The 15795-nt window shown below is 47.6% G+C and overlaps 1 protein-coding gene across 5 annotated transcripts in view; it reads right to left on the bottom strand.

Moving 5' to 3' along the window:
• The window catches only part of MICAL2 (microtubule associated monooxygenase, calponin and LIM domain containing 2), a 218993-nt gene that overhangs the window by 127837 nt on the left and 75361 nt on the right, over positions 1 to 15795 (bottom strand). For all 5 annotated transcript variants that reach the window (XM_059931145.1, XM_059931149.1, XM_059931146.1 and 2 more), the window contains exons 4-5: positions 5022 to 5229; positions 1007 to 1123 (exon numbers count right to left, since the gene is read on the bottom strand). In XM_059931145.1, coding sequence (XP_059787128.1) covers positions 1007 to 1123; positions 5022 to 5229 — 325 coding nt within the window. The remainder of the gene's footprint in view (positions 1 to 1006; positions 1124 to 5021; positions 5230 to 15795) is intronic.

Raw genomic sequence — 15795 nt, 5'->3', positions numbered from 1 at the left:
TGCAGGGTATAATGAAACCAGCGTGAATTACTACTTTATTATGCTCAAACGTTCTTGTTGGGCAATACGTTGGGCAAAACGTTCTTGTTGGTCTTTTATGAAACCATTTTCAGGTGCAATCTTGCTGGTTACCCATAATTAGGATTTAACACCCACTAGGGGTCTGCGAAAGGTTAAGAGCACACAGGTCTCAAAGTTAAATTACAGCTGCTGTCCTGCCGCAAAAGCCAACTAACATCTCCCCTAAATTCTCAATATTCTGGACAGAGGATGGGAGAAATCAGAGTTGTAACCTGCATGTGAAACTATGAGGTCTCTGACATGAAGCTGGACCAAAAACTGAAGGCCCGGCCCAGCAGCAGAAGAGTTTGATAGTAAGTAAGATGCAGAGGCATCATGAACAAGCTCTCTGACCACGATGTATATAAAAGATCAGAATTTATATAAATATACTAATAGGAACAAGAGATGAATTACTAAATAAGACATACCCACAATGGGTGAATTCTGTGGTTTGTAAATTATTCTTCAGTAAAGCTTAAAAATATTATATACTAAATAATATTTTGAACATTTATTTCATATTTGCTCTAGAAACTTCACTTTCTTTACTGGATTTTAAAATATCATGTGGGTATAATAAGTGTATCCACATATCTATGTGTGTATACACACAGCTTGAAGAGTATGTGAATGAACTTTATCAGACAACCGAATCTATGTCTTTTTCCTACTTACTACTTAGACTTCATCTGTCAAACTGCTGCCTCGTAGTGACAGGGTAACCAAATTATATGTTAAATACTTAATAACAAATCCCCTGGGAGCTGAAGAGCAAAGCTCAAGTGACAGCAATGGTCCACAAAGGTAAAATATCCGCTGATGAAATTATGCCAAACAGCTCTCAATAAGAATAACCTTAACAGGAACATCCTCTAGGAGCTGCAAATATGATTTCCGTTTTGCAATATCGGATTTCTAGACCGAAAGGAAAATTATACTGTACTTTGATTTTCTTGATCTTCAGGAGGCTCTAGAACCTTCACGAACTCCACATTCACATGGATTTCAACCCCCAATATCAAGGCCACCTTGAACAGGATGAGCTGCAACTGACGAATACCTGAGGGGAAGAAATGAACTGTCAGGAGCAATGTCTGAGTGTCTCCTGTATACAGAACACTGTGTTATCACTGCTCAATGATTTCTGAGCATAGCAATATAGAGGCATGCCTCATTTTACTGCACTTTGCTTTATTGCACTTCCCAGGTATTACATTTTTTACAAATTGAAGGTTTATGGCAACCCTGCATCAAAGCAAGTACGCCCAGTGTCATTTTTCCAACAGCATTTGCTCATTTTGTATCTCTGTGTCACATTTTGGCAATTCTAGCAATATTTCAAACTTTTTCATTATTATTATGTTTGTTATGGTGATCTGTTTTCAGTGATCTTTGATGTTACTATTACAAGAAGATTACAACTCACTGAAGGCTCAGATAATGGTTAGCATTTTTTGGCAATAAAGCATTTTAAAATTAAGGTATTTACATTGTTTTTTAGACATAATTCTGTTATGCGTATACACTGAAAAGACTATAGTATAGTGTAAATATCACTTTTATATGCACTGTAATTCATGTAACTCGCTTTATTGGGATATTTGCTTTACTGCGATGGTCTAGACTGAACCTGCAATTTCTCCAAGGTATGCCTGTACCAATAACGATCATTACTGAGCACTAATTATGTGCTAAGCACTCTGTGTTCTCTCATTTAACCCTTACAGTGGTCCTTCAGGGTAATCATTCTCATTTTATTTTTTTTCTAATGAAAAAAAATTTCTTTCTTTTTTTTTTTTTTTTTTTTGGCTTGCTGGATCTTAGTTCCCCAACCAGGGATTGAACCAGGGCCCTTAGCAGTGAAAATGTGGAGTCCTAACCACTGGTCGCCAGGGAATTCTCTATTCTCATTCTAGAGATGAGAAATTAAGGCTCAACAAGCCTAAGTGACTTGCTCAAGCTCACACAGGAACAAAACTGGAATGTGGACCCAGATCTGTTTCCGAGACTGTGCTCTAGCTGTTAGGTAATCCTATAATGATGGTGGCTCTCTCTTTCCTGCCTCCTTCCTGAACGGGGCTGTGGGTTTGATAAAATGAAGAGGGAAAGAGGCGTAAACAGAGAGACAGCAAAGAGCCAATACGTAAAGTCAGAGAGCAAACGGCTCACCCTGTGGGGGATTCTACCTAAGCTCTCAGCCATCCAGGGTAAGGGGTGGGGTGGTGACTCCTCCCCACAAAGCTGGGCTCATGGTTTCCCACCTCCTACCCACTCTCCTAAACTCCCCCAAGGAGTGGCTCCTTGTTTCTCTATTTTGTTCCTGCCACTGAGCACAAATGGGCATGGCTTCAAATACATTTGTGAGAGCATGAAGTTTCAAATTATCTGTGGGTCCCTCTGTATTTTGTGGGCTTCGCTCATTTAACATTTATTGAACAGCTACCATGTGCCAGGTGCCATGCTAGGCCCAGGAGACATGGAACACTGTCTAACAGAGGAAACATGAGTAAACAGAATGGGGCAGGGCTTGGGGGCTGGGGGCAAGGTGGGTTGCAGAACAGGCCCTGAGCGGCAGTCCTGAAAGCCAAGGGAGGAGGGACCAAGATACCAGATCCCATGGAGAGATTAAGAAAATGAAGACTACAGGAGGCCAGGGCACGGGAGGTTGGGAAGCTTCTGGAGAGAATTTCTTTAGCACAGTGGCAAGAAGAAATCAGACCACAATGGAAGGTGGCATGAGTAGAAAGTACAGGCAAAGTCTATGTCGCCTCTTTCTAGAATAAACACTTTGAGATGAAGAAAAGTAATGGGCTCTATCAGAGGACTGGAGGGCAGTGTGAGGTAAGGGCAGGTGAAAAGAGGGAAGGAAAGCAAGAGGGCCTAGAGTTGGAGAGGAAGTGGCCAGCTCGGCCTCTGGCCTCGGGGTGAGAGGAAGGAATGGGTACTCGGGGAGAGGCGAGGGTAGGAGGAAGGAGAGGGGGCTGGGATGGGGAGTGCCCATCAGCACTGGGAACTGGAGGAGGATGCTGACACAGGACGAGTGGAGAAGTGCGGAGCAGGGCGGAGGACCAGGTCACAGCTGGGGCTGGAGACCATGGTCAGGCTGAAAGGAAGCCCATCAGCTGGGGCTTAAAGAACCCAGCCCACCTCCTGCCTGGAAACAGGCCGTGGGGGAGGCCTGGCCTCTCCTCAAAGTTTCAACGTTCTTAGTCTGTCTGGTTTTGGCACCCAGTAGGTGCTCAGTAAATTCTCCCTGCCTCTCTCCTCGCGGGTATTAGAGCTGCCCTTGACAATGATCACTCTGAACGTTCGAATCTCCATTCCAGAGCCCTGCCAGTGCTTCTGCATGCTGGCATATTTCCAAGGACTAGGGGTTAAATGGGGGCCCCATTAATGAGGCAGTGAGGGGCTCCCGGCCGTCAAGGCAGCCTGGCAGCCTGGGACCTCCCGAGACCTCCTGATGCCCGGCTCTGCCTCTCAGCAAGGCTCGATGGGAAAATGGTGCATAATGTTGTCATTCTAAATTGGTACCAATATACATTCTTCTGTGGGTGGTGAGGAATATCTGGAAAGCTGACACTGCAGCTTTCTGGGCAAATCCAAATTTCTTTCCAATGGACTCTTGGAATTTTCTCATCCCGGAGTGGGAACAAACCCTGGGCCACTGCTGGTAAGTTCTCCGTATCTGACTGAATTACACCGTCTGGCTGATAATTCTCTCCAGTTGTTCCCGCCCTAACCCTACACCCTTTTCCCATCAGTGCCTGTCCTCATAAGAACATGGCTCTCAGGGTTCTCCTTCCACTCACTGGTTGAGAGACTGCAGCTCTGAATTAATTCTGGTTTGGGGATCCCGGCTGCTTCTTGCTCACTGTACCCCACTGAATGCAAAGCACTTCCTGAGCACCTACGACCTGCCAGGCACAGAGATAGCACATTTCACACGTGACCTCATTTAATCCTCTCGGCCCTCCTGGTAGGCAGGCATCAATCATATTTAGGGGAGACAAAACTGGGGCTGGAAGAAGATAAAGAATCTGAGCCAAGTCACACAGAAAATGGACAAGACAGATTTTGGACCCAAATCTGTTCAAATGCTTGAACTCTCCCCACAGTATTAACTTCCCTTTTATGAGTCATGATTGCTGTATATAAAATGGCTCAAAACCTCCTCCCTGCAAAGCATGAGGAGGGAGGCTGCTCTTCCAAAGCCTGTCTGCACAGATCTTGCCTTGAGAGGCCCAGGCCTAAGTAACGTCAGAGCTGGAGGCCTCAGTGCTCACCTTGCCCCACCTAAGCATTCAGGGATGGCCCGGGACCTGAAATCCACGTTCCCAATTCCTTTTCTTTTCTGGATGAACCCTCATCACGATGGCCTCTCTCTTTTTAAAGTTCAGGGAAACCTGGTACAGGATCTGTCAATGGTGGCATTCCTCTGTTCTAAAACCTGCCCTGGTTCCCCAAACAGGCAACACGGTGTCCCAACTCCTTTACCTAAGAGGTCCCTGACAACCTGGCCCATTGAATGGTTTTATGTGGCTCCCTCTTCTGAGCTCCTTTAGCAAGTCTGACTGCTCTATTAAAGCACACTTTATTATTGACAAAATCTCAGTGAGTTTTCTGAGGGTGCAGACTCTGTTACTTATCTCTGCCTCTGTTTCCCATATTTCATTCATTCATTCAACAGAAGTCTATTGAGCATCTACTATGTGTCAAGTACTCTTTTATGCCCTGGAGATACTCTGGTGAATGAGACATACCATGGTCCCTGGCCTCATGGTGCTTCCAGCCCAGTGGGGCACAGCACAGGGCCTGGAATTAAATGTCTGCCAGTTGGATGTGTGGAGCCCCCAGAGACCTGCAAGATGAAATATCCTGGGGTCTCCACAATGTGGAGATATACTCCACCCAGGGTCAGCCCCCTCCCCACATGGGGTGTCACCAGTGCCTCCACTCACTGATATGGTCGATGGAGCCGGCACAGAACTTCCCATAGAACTTCTTGGCTCCCAGGCCTCGCAGGTCATGGATGGTGAAAGGCCAGAGGTGCAGCACGTTGTTCCGGGAGAAGGTGTCCCTCTTCTCCACCACGACCACTTTGGCCCCCAGGTAGGCAAGTTCAATGGCAGTGCGCAAACCACACGGTCCTCCCCCAATGATGAGACACTGCAGAGGGGAGAGAGGAGAGAGACACTCAGCAACCTCTAGCCTTGTAGACACAAGCCCCTAGTCAGCAGTGTAACTGGGGAGCAAACCCCCATCCACCCAAATCAACCAGTGAGTGCAAACCGAGCACCTGTTAAGACCCGCCATTCATCCATCCAATGTACATTACCTGTGGGCCTACCACACACCAGGCACTGTGCCAAACCCCGTGAGGGACACAGAGGTAAAAGGATTTGGGGGAGGCACAGTAAGATACACGTGAGGTTCAGAGTTAAACTGAACTGGGCTTAAATCCCAGCTCTGGCATTTAACCTCTTAGTTCAAGGTGGATGGAGAGGAGGATACTTTGGGGGAAAGGAGAGAAAAGAGACAAGGATTAGTCTGGAACTAGACGCTGAGAGTCTGAAATGTCAAGCGAAGGAGTATGGTCTTGGTCCTGTAGGCACTGGGGCCATGTGGGCAGAGGTGACAAAACAGGATTCTGTTCAAGTCCCATGCTAGGTCTCAATGGACCCTGTCACGTTGAACAAGACAAGGGTCCTTCCCCAAGGAAGCTACAGCCACTTAGGAAAGAAGGGAAGACACATAATGACCTACCGAACTAGTTACACTGGGCAAAAGTCCTTCCATTCAAATAAAATCTTATGTGCAGCACCAATCCAATAAAAACGGGAAAATGGTGATATTCTGGCTGAGAGACAACCCCGCGCAGCCGCCTGCCCTACTCCCAAGCAATTCCTGAACCACCTTCAAGAGGCAGGAGTTCAACTGGGGGGTCTAACTAACTGGGGATACCCCAGCAAAGTCACAGGGAAGGAGATCTGCACCCACACCCCACTGCTTGACATTGCACAGGCATCTGGAAACATCCCTTCTGCTTGGGATCAAAACTTATCTTAAAAAATGCATGCCCCTTCCCCTTGCTATATTCCATCATCCAGTTATCACTCATCTGGGGCCTCCAGACTCCCAAAGGGGAACTGCAAATAAGCATATCAGAAGCTCCCACACCACAATCAGTGTGGCTTACTCGTTGGAACCTCCCAGAGAGTTGGTGGAAACTCTGTTAGGGGAAATGAAGTCACCGCTGAGATACAATTCACTCCAGAGACAGGGAGCGGGTATGCAAATCCTTTTGCTTCCTTTCTGGTTGGAGCTGACTGCAGAGAACCAGCTCCCCCAAGCCCAGCTTCCCTCTTTATCTCACACCCCAAAGAGCTCCTCTGGCTCAGACATAGCCAGACCATGACGGGCATTTCAAAGCAAGGCTCCAAACCCCGACACTCTGAGGTTGGCTTCGGGGTTAAGTCTAGATTCACTGCATTTCTTTGCAGTTAGCGCATCTTTTCCTGTTTGCTGAGTTCTGTCACTCCCGGGCCAGGGATGGAGTGGGGTGGGAGGATGTGGGGTGAGGAAGGGCAGGAAGGGCAGGAGGGGAGCCCTCCTGCATCCTTCTATCATCCACCAGGCCTGACCCGGCACCGCTCCCGGGGCAAGGCAGGGGATCCCATTCCCACCAGTTGGGGGACTGCTGTACATTTCTCATGCAAACAGTAGCTGGCGTACCATTTCTGACCCTCCAGGCTAAACCTGAAATCCCACTGATGAAAGCTCAGTTTTCCCACCACCCTGGGCGCCAGCTCATACTTCGGGCCTGAAATTTCAGAGACGTCAGTCATACCCAAAGCAAATACCAATGGGCCTAATTACATAAAGGGAGAAAATTCGGTACAGATGTTATCAAGACAGGAGAGAAGGCTTGTTGGCCAAGGCCAGGCCCGTTCCTCTAGGAGCACACTTGTTATGATTAACATGGGAACTCGGAGTTCTGACAAGAAGCCGAAAACCGCGGCTGCTACGTGCCTGGGCAGAGGAGCGGGCGAGAAGAGGGCTCCCCTGGCCTGCCCATAGCTGACGCTCTGGATGGCGAGCATAGTGCAAACAGACCACGAACGCAAAGCGCTGTGATAAGTCAACCCAAAGGAACTCTCCACCTTTCCCAGACGCAGCCGGGCTTCACTGCTAAGGACTCGGTGCCAAGGAACAAAATTTTTTCATTAAAACTCAGCCCTGAGGCCGAGCCCCAAATTAGATTATACATTCCTCCCACAGGCTCTGTCCTTAGTGCTACCCCAGAACTAAGCTCCACGTGTTATAATTATCTGCATCTGATTCCCAGGCCAGTGTAAAAGCTCCTCAAAAGCTGTCCCCGTGTCCAGTACAGGGCCTGGCACACAGGAGGCCTCAATAAAGAACTGATGGATGAAGGAACTTCCCACACCCTCACGGCCCACCCAGTTCTTGCTGTCCGTCTGTAACCAGGATGTTCGGTTCACGTCAGCTAGGGTTTATGCCTGCATTTCCCACCCAGGCTGGGGGAGCTGGAGTCTGCCAAGGCCACCAGGATCACGGATGTCAGCAGATCTGTGTGCTCAGGCGACACAAATTTATTACGCAGTGGGGAGCAGGGCAGATCCAACACCAGCAGGAAGTCCACTGTATAGATAAGCTTGGCAGTGCTTAGACCTCCACATTCGTGGAGAGAGACAAACACCACATGGAAAGATCATCTCTTTATTTATCAAAGGGTGGGAAGAGGGGATGAGGGGCCTCACCCACTGTCAAGGCACAGGGCTGGGGCAGCCCCAGCTCACACAGGACCCCCTGTGCCCTCCCAGGGGAGCCCCACAAGCACTACCCACTTCTTGGTGACATGGTGCATCTTCCAACCCCTAAGTGGGTAGGTGTTCTGGGACTGGTGCCAGGAATGCTAGAAGGATTGGTCCCTGGAGGGAGCCGCTGAGCGGAGCAGGGGCTAAGCCAGGGTTAGCCGTCTGGAGGCTTGATTTCCACTTCTGAATTCTGCCTCCAGTTTCCTTGGGGGCTCCGTGTGCAGACAGCCCAGTGGGGTGGGGCAGAGAAAGCCAGCACTTGCAGGCAGCAGGCAGACCAGGGTCTGCCATTCACAAGCTCACTCACCCAGGCTCTGCGCCTCACTGAAAAGGATGATTATAGGATCTAAACTGTATCACGCTCAGCACTTTCTACTTGCGAGGCACTGTCCTAATCATTTCATGTATTTCATCCTTCCAACTGCCCTAGCTATGAGATAACTGTCATCACCATCTCCACTTTGTACGTGAGGATACTGAGGCATCAAAAAGTTAAGCAACTTGCTCCAGGTACTGTTAGTACCCCCATATTTGAGCTAAGAAATGGAGGCAAAAGAGGGTCAGAAATTGCTCCAAGGTGGGTCACCTAATGAGGAAGTGGTCAAGTTTGGACACGAACCCAGGCAGGGTGGGTCCAAAGCCTGTGCTCTGAACTGCTTGTCTGACCGTGAGGATGGACCGCAGGGGGTGTGGTCAGGATGAAGGGAGGCCAGTTTTCGCTCCTTCCCTGCACCCAGCACACGTGGGCCTCCTGAACGGAGCTGTGTTCAGCCTGAGTGCACAAGGCCTCTGCACAGAAGGCCTGAGCCTGTGTCTGAGCTGAGCTTCCCTGGGATGGAAATTTACAGGCTGGACGAAGCTAGAGCCCCTGCAAGTCCTGGGAAGCCACTCAGGCAGGTGCCACGGCAGTGGCGGTTTGGGCATGGACAGTGGCAGCCTCTCTAGTGCCTCCGGAGACCTGGCAGCGAGCTGAGTGACACAAGGTCACGTGTGGTGCCGTCTCCCTGGTAGTGGCAGCCCTCCCGGCATGCTGACCCGCAGGCCAGCTCCCCGGGCAGTGCTCTGGTTCCAGGGACGTGCCCTCACGTTTCCCGGTGTGGCTTCCCAGGCTCACCAGCTCTTAGGGCAGGCCACTTATCTAAACCCAGGCAGGAAGGCCCTGACTGTTACTGGGTTACCACAAGTAAAAACAGCTCATTCAGAATCGCAGGACAGAGAGTCATCAGATCCTAGGTGCCTTCCACATGCTAGTCCGGGGGGCCTGGCCTCACAGCCTCACGGTGGTAAGTAAGGAGGGCTTATGAGAGATGCAGCCACTTATGGTTCGAGCTGAGGATGGAGAAATCTCTGTGGGGGGGGGGGGGGGGGGGAACAGACCGGGCTCTTCACAGCAACTTCAAGGGCCACTCTGGTGAGGAGCGAACGCTCATCTGACTTGACACGGTCCTGCCCCTGCCCTGGTCTGACTCTCCGGTATCTGGGTCACACCCAGTTATTTCTGGGTAACAATTACCATCACTTACTAACCTCAGAAATTTACAGAGAGGAAATGAAGAAAGATATCCTGTCCTCCCTGCCTGCTCTCAGAAAAATAATATGAATTGCTCTGAGAAACATTCCATTCCTCTCTGTCCCTCCCTGTCAGCCTGAGCCGGTCCTCTAACCCTTGTATGAGCAACTGTAACCAGTGACCATGGGGTCTGGATTTTCAGGGACAGTTTCATTTGCAAACATCCTGTCCCTGGGCCTTGTAAGTAAGTACACTCAGATTGGACCCCCTGTTTCGGAGTCAGAAGTACAATTATCAAGGCTGTGCTTCCTGCCTCTGGGTGCTGTTCATACCTCCTGTATCTCCCCCCATCTAAGGCATGAGTTCCCTGAACTTCCCCCAGGCCCCCACCAACAGAAGAGATCAGCAGCCCACGACTCCTTTCATTTCAGATGCCAAAGTACGTCATCAACAGTGCCAACTCTGTCCCACCTTTGCACATGCCTGTCCATCCCATATTGGGAAGAGCAAGAGTAGTGACAGTATTGATAATAGCAGTAATAAAAATCAGAGCTCCCACTTACTGCCTGCTTCTACTGTGCAAGAACTGTGCTAAGCACTTTGTAATACAGGCACCTCATTTCTTTCCTACAATAACCCTGAACCGGGCATATTTGTCGCCATTTGGCAGATGAGAAAATTGGAGTTTAGGAAGGTTAAATGACTTAACCGTGGTCACAGGACTAGGTTGACAACTAACCTCGGATACCAGAGTTTGTACTTGAAATCACGACCCTATATAAATTCTTCCAGGTTACCTTGGGCCTTGTGTGGTAGTGTTAGCATGTTCCCTCCTCAACGAGATAGGTAAGACCATTGAGACCGCTCTGTGGGATGGCAGAGAATGCAAGAGAAGGTTCCTGTTCCCAAACCTCAGGAGGCTGTCTGGTTGGGAACTAGAGAAAGGGAAACAGAGACCAAGAATGCTAGATGGTTTGGGACCACCTGTGGCTACTGGAGACATTTGTGGAAGGGACAGATTTGGTCAAGAAAGGGTACCTCCAGGACACAGCCTATGAGAGAACCCACCGCAATGAGAAGCCCGCGCACCACAACGAAGAGTAGCCCCCGCTCGCCGCAACCAGAGAAAAGCCCGCGTGCAGCAACGAAGACCCAACGCAGCCAAAAATAAAATAATTTATTTTTTTTAAAAAAAAGACCCTACATGACATTGCCCTCCAATTCCCCTTCTGTCTTCAGCTCCTACCCACCCCCTTCCCTCTCTGCACTCCAGCCTAACAGTCTCCCTAAGCACACACAGGGTCTTTTCGCTTGTTTTGCATTCATATATATATATGGCTATTTTATAATACAAAAAAGGGAATATATTGCAGAAAATATATAGGACTAGTTTTATTTTTCTTCATATTAACATCCAGCTTTCCAGCATTTTAAAATTTATTTATTTTATTTATTTATGGCTGTGTTGGGTCTTCGTTTCTGTGCGAGGGCTTTCTCTAGTTGTGGCAAGCGGGGGCCACTCCTCATCGCGGTGCACAGGCCTCCCACCATCGCGGCCCCTCCTGCTGCGTAGCACAGGCTCCAGACGCGCAGGCTCAGTAATTGTGGCTCACGGGCCCAGCTGCTCCGCGGCATGTGGGATCCTCCCAGACCAGGGCTCGAACCCGTGTCCCCTGCATTGGCAGGCAGATTCTCAACCACTGCGCCACCAGGGAAGCCCCTCCAGCATTTTAAACGTTTATAAATATTCCCAGAATCTACTTGTATATTTTTCCATGATGGATTTTTTTTTTCCTGTTTTCAATCAAGTAGCTTTACAATATTTTTTGCAATATCTTATTATAAAAATTTTCAAATAAATAGAAAAGTTGAAAGCATTTTAGTGCACACCCAAATACCCACCACCTAGATTCTATGATTAGATTTTAGTCTCCTTGCTTTATCATATATCTATTCATCAATCCACCTCTCTACCCATTCATCACTTTAGCTTATTTTTTGGTGCATTTCAATGAAATTGCTGAATCAGTACATTCCTTTCCAAATACTTCAGGATACAAATCTAATTAACTAGAGTTCAATAATTATTAAAGTTCTTCAAACCCTCTCAACATACACAAAAATACACTCAGAATGGTTTAAAGACTTAAACATAAAACATGGCACCATAAAACTCCTAAAAGAGAACATTGGCAAAACATTCTCTGACATAAATCATACCAATGTTTTCATAGGTCAGTCTCCCAAGAAAATAGAAATGAAAATGAAAATAAACAAATGGGACCTAATCAAACTTACAAGCTTTTGCACAGCAAAGGAAACCATAAACAAAACAAAAAGACAACCTACAGAATGGGAAAAAATATTTGCAAATGATGCAACTGACAAGGGCTTAATTTCCAAGATATACAAAATAGTTCACGCAACTCAACAACAACAAAACAACCCAACTGAGAAATGGGCAGAAGATCTAAAGAGACACTTCTCCAAAGAAGACATACAGATGGTCAATGGGCACATGAAAAAATGCTCAACTTCACTAATTATTAGAGAAATGAAAATCAAAACTACAGTGAGCTACCACCTCACGCTGGTCAGAATGGCCATCATTAAAAAGTCTACAAATAACAAATGCTGGAGAAGGTGTGGAGAAAAGGCAACCCTCCTACACTGTTGGTGAGAATGTAAATTGGTGCATTCATTATGGAAAACAGTATGGAGGTTCCCCAAAAAACTAAAAATAGAGCTACCATATGATCCAGCAGTCCCACTCCTGGGCATATATGCAGACCAAACTATAATTCAAAAAGATACATGCACCCCTATGTCCACAGCAGCACTATTCACGATAGCCAAGACATAGAAACGACCTAAATGTCCACTGACAGATGAATGGATAAAGAAGATGTGGTACATATATACAATGGAATACTACTCAGCCATAAAAAAGAATGAAATAATACCATTTGTAGCAACATGGATGCAACTAGAGATTATCATACTAAGTGAAGTAAGTCAGAAAGAGAAAGACAAATACCATATGATATCACTTATATGTGGAATCTAAAATATGACACAAACCTATCTATGAAACAGAAACAGAATCAGGGACATAGAGAATAGTCTGGTGGTTGCCAAGGGGAGAGGGATGGATTGGGAGTTTGAGATTGGCAGATGCAAACTGGTATATATAGAATGGATAAACAACAAGGTCCTACTGTACAGCACAGGGAACTATATTCAATATCTTGTGATAAACCATAATGGAAAAGAATATGAAAAAGAATGTACTGGGTTGGCCCAAAAGTTCATTCGGGTTTTTCCATAAGATGTTATAGCAAAACCCAAACGAACTTTTGGGCCAACCCAATATATATATATGTATAACTGAGTCACTTTGCTGTACAGCAGTGATTAACACAACATTGTAAATCAACTATACTTCAATAAAAAATAAAAAAAGAATACATTATTCAAGTTTTTTCTTTTCAGGTAAAATTTACATACAAAAAATGTACACATCTAAACATACCATTTGCTGTGACAATTTACAATACGTGTTGCTTCTTATAGCATCAGTTTTCTCCCCATCAATGGTCTTTCTTCAGTGGACCTGGTGAGTTCTTGTCCCTGGGCTCTGGTGCTGACATCTTGGTGTACACTGTTATCAGCAAGGAGCTTCTAGTCACAGGGGAGGGCTTGACCAGCCAGCTGCCTTGACTCCCTTTCCTCCCTTTGGGAGAGCAGTAGCCACAGGCCCTTCTAAGACCCCCCCCCCCCCAAAAAAAGGGTGTGGAGGAATCTCACATTCCTTTAGGAGAAATAAGGGAAAGAGCCTTCTGAGACGGGCTGAGTCTAGATATATTCAAAGCTAAAAACTCTAGGGCCAGTTATAATCCATATGTGGGGAAAAAAGTAGAGCTAAGATACACGAACAATCTAGCCTCCAGAAATAGATACACAAGTTCATATTTATCACTTTCTCTCTTTCTTTTTAGTTACTTAGTGAGCGTTTGCTTTTAAACATTACAATGATAATAGCCAGCACTCAGAGTCCTTTATTCTCAACAACCCACACCCATCCTGCCAAGTTCACAGCTGTAACTTTTAAGTGCTGGAGCCAGGATTCAAACCCAGGTGCCTGGCTCCAGGAATCCTGCCTTTAACCACTGCTCTAGAGACCATTGCAGGGAGTTAGGGAGAGGGAGGTGGCAGGTGAGGAATCCCCACACCCTCCATTGCTCCAATTCTTAGTGATTTTTAATTCTTTTTCAAGTGTGTCTATCTGACCTCCTGTGACCTCTTCAAAAGTAAGAGGTATGTCTGGCTCACTTTTGCATCCCAAGCAACGAGCCTGACCCACGTTAAGTGTTCAGTGATGATTAGCAAAAAGAGAGGTGAGAGTGCTCAGCAAGGCCCTGGGTGGACCAGTCTGGTGTGGTGGCAGTGAGAGCAGCAGGCAGTGGCAGGATCCAGTAGGAAAACTACAGCAATGGCAAGACGCCCTTTCCCATCCAGGACTTAGTGACTTCTGCAAGGGGCCACTGTCATGGGTAACTCAATCCAACGAGAAAGGAGAACACAGGCTGAGTACCCACCTATACTTTCCCAGCCCAGAGAACTCAGCCAGGGCTGCGACCAGCAACTGTCAAAATCCATCCAACGTCAAACATTTCCACTCAACAAGTGCCAAGACTGGGGGCCACTTAAGGTCAGGAGAAGCATCTCCCGAGTATCTCACGTATGCCAGACCTGCAGCAGATGATTTAAGTCAACCAGCTCATTTCCGTTGTGAAAGTGGCATTGCTTTTCCCGGTATATAGTTAAGAAACTGAAACTCAGAGAGGATGTGACTGAATAAAGCTGGCATTTGTTGAAGCCTAACTCTGTATCAAGTACTGACCTAAGTGCTTCAGATGTATTATCTTATTCAAACCTCACAACAACCCAAGATGAAGAAACCGAGGCACATAATGGTTAACTGGAGTGCCCAAGGTCACGTCGCAGTGAGGAAGGAGGAACTGGCATTCAGACCCAGGCTTCTCGCTCCAGAGCACAAACTCAGATCCACAATGTTACACTTGCCTAAGATCTCACGGCTAATAAAAGGCAGAGCCAGGAGTCACCACCAGATCCTTGTGACTCTGGCAGCTGGCTCTTTCTTTTACATTGCCCTCGCTGCTACTTTTCTCCCAAGAGTTAGGGCCCGCTGTCCCTTTCTGGCCCCTTTTCTCTCCCTGGTGAGACTCCTCCACTGGTGCCACCTCATCCTATGAGCACTCACGGCCACAGGCAAGGCTGACCCTATCAGGGGGCAGCAGCCTTGTCCCAGGCTGGCCTCTGCAGAAAGGTCACTGTGGGCCTGGTAATCGATCTGCATGAGAAGAGGCCAGGCGTTCGTTCCACGTTCACCGACTCCTATTGCTCTGAGGTCAGCAAAGGAGAGACTGTTTACCTGAGCCCAGCAGCTGTTTCTGCAGCCAGCTCAGAGCTGGGCTGAGAGCCCAAGGAGCACAAGGCCACCCCTGCCACTTTACAGCCATATCGGGACCAGCTAACCACCCCTCCAAGAGCCCTGGCATATTCCCCAAGCAGGAGGCAGTAGGTAAGAATACACCTATGAATATACTGTAAGGATGTGCTGGCCTCCTTCATACTCTCCTTTTGTAGGGTCTCTAGCCCCATAGGTAGGTGCTGAATGAATATGGCTGAGGGGTCTAAGCATGCCTAAGTTCAGGCATGCAAACAGGTAAAGACTTACCAGCCCTTGGATGGAACGTCACCGAGAAACAGCACATATGGTGGCGAAGTAAGGGACAGGTTCTGAAGCTGGCAGGCCATTTGCCAGCTGTGTGCCTTTGAGCACAGCAGCTTATTACACTCCTTTCTCTTGACCTCAGTTTCCTCAACCCTAAAAGAGGAATAAGGGTATTGCCTACCAACTACAGTTGCTACGGGGATGGAATTAGTAAACCGTAGAATTGTTCACAAAAGAGCCTAGCCTAGCACAGGATAAGCAGTCAATAAACAGTAGCAACGGCTGACAGCTCCTTTCCTCCCTCCCTTCTTCCTGAGGAGCAGTCCTAGAATGAAATCAGCATTTGGATCCCTAAGAGATGTGGTCCAGTCCATCCAGGGATACGGATGCTGTGATCCCACCAGTTCAAAGGCTGGGAGTGGTTTGCATCCCTTGGGGCAGGCATACTGCCTTTATCAGGGCATCTTCAGCAAGTGGATGAACCTCACTTGTAGCCTGGGCACCCAAGAGGCAGCCGGGCTGCTGTCCCCTGCACTGGCGAGTTGCCCTGTGCCCCCTGAGCTCACAGGTACGTGCACCGTCTGACCTCGAAGGGACTTTAGATCACAAGTCAGTGCGCTTTTTCT

Source organism: Balaenoptera ricei, chromosome 8 (assembly GCF_028023285.1).
Source record: "Balaenoptera ricei isolate mBalRic1 chromosome 8, mBalRic1.hap2, whole genome shotgun sequence".
Classification (NCBI taxonomy): Eukaryota; Metazoa; Chordata; class Mammalia; order Artiodactyla; family Balaenopteridae; genus Balaenoptera; species Balaenoptera ricei.
Note: the sequence above shows the minus strand (reverse complement) of the source record. Positions and strands in the feature narration are given on the sequence as shown.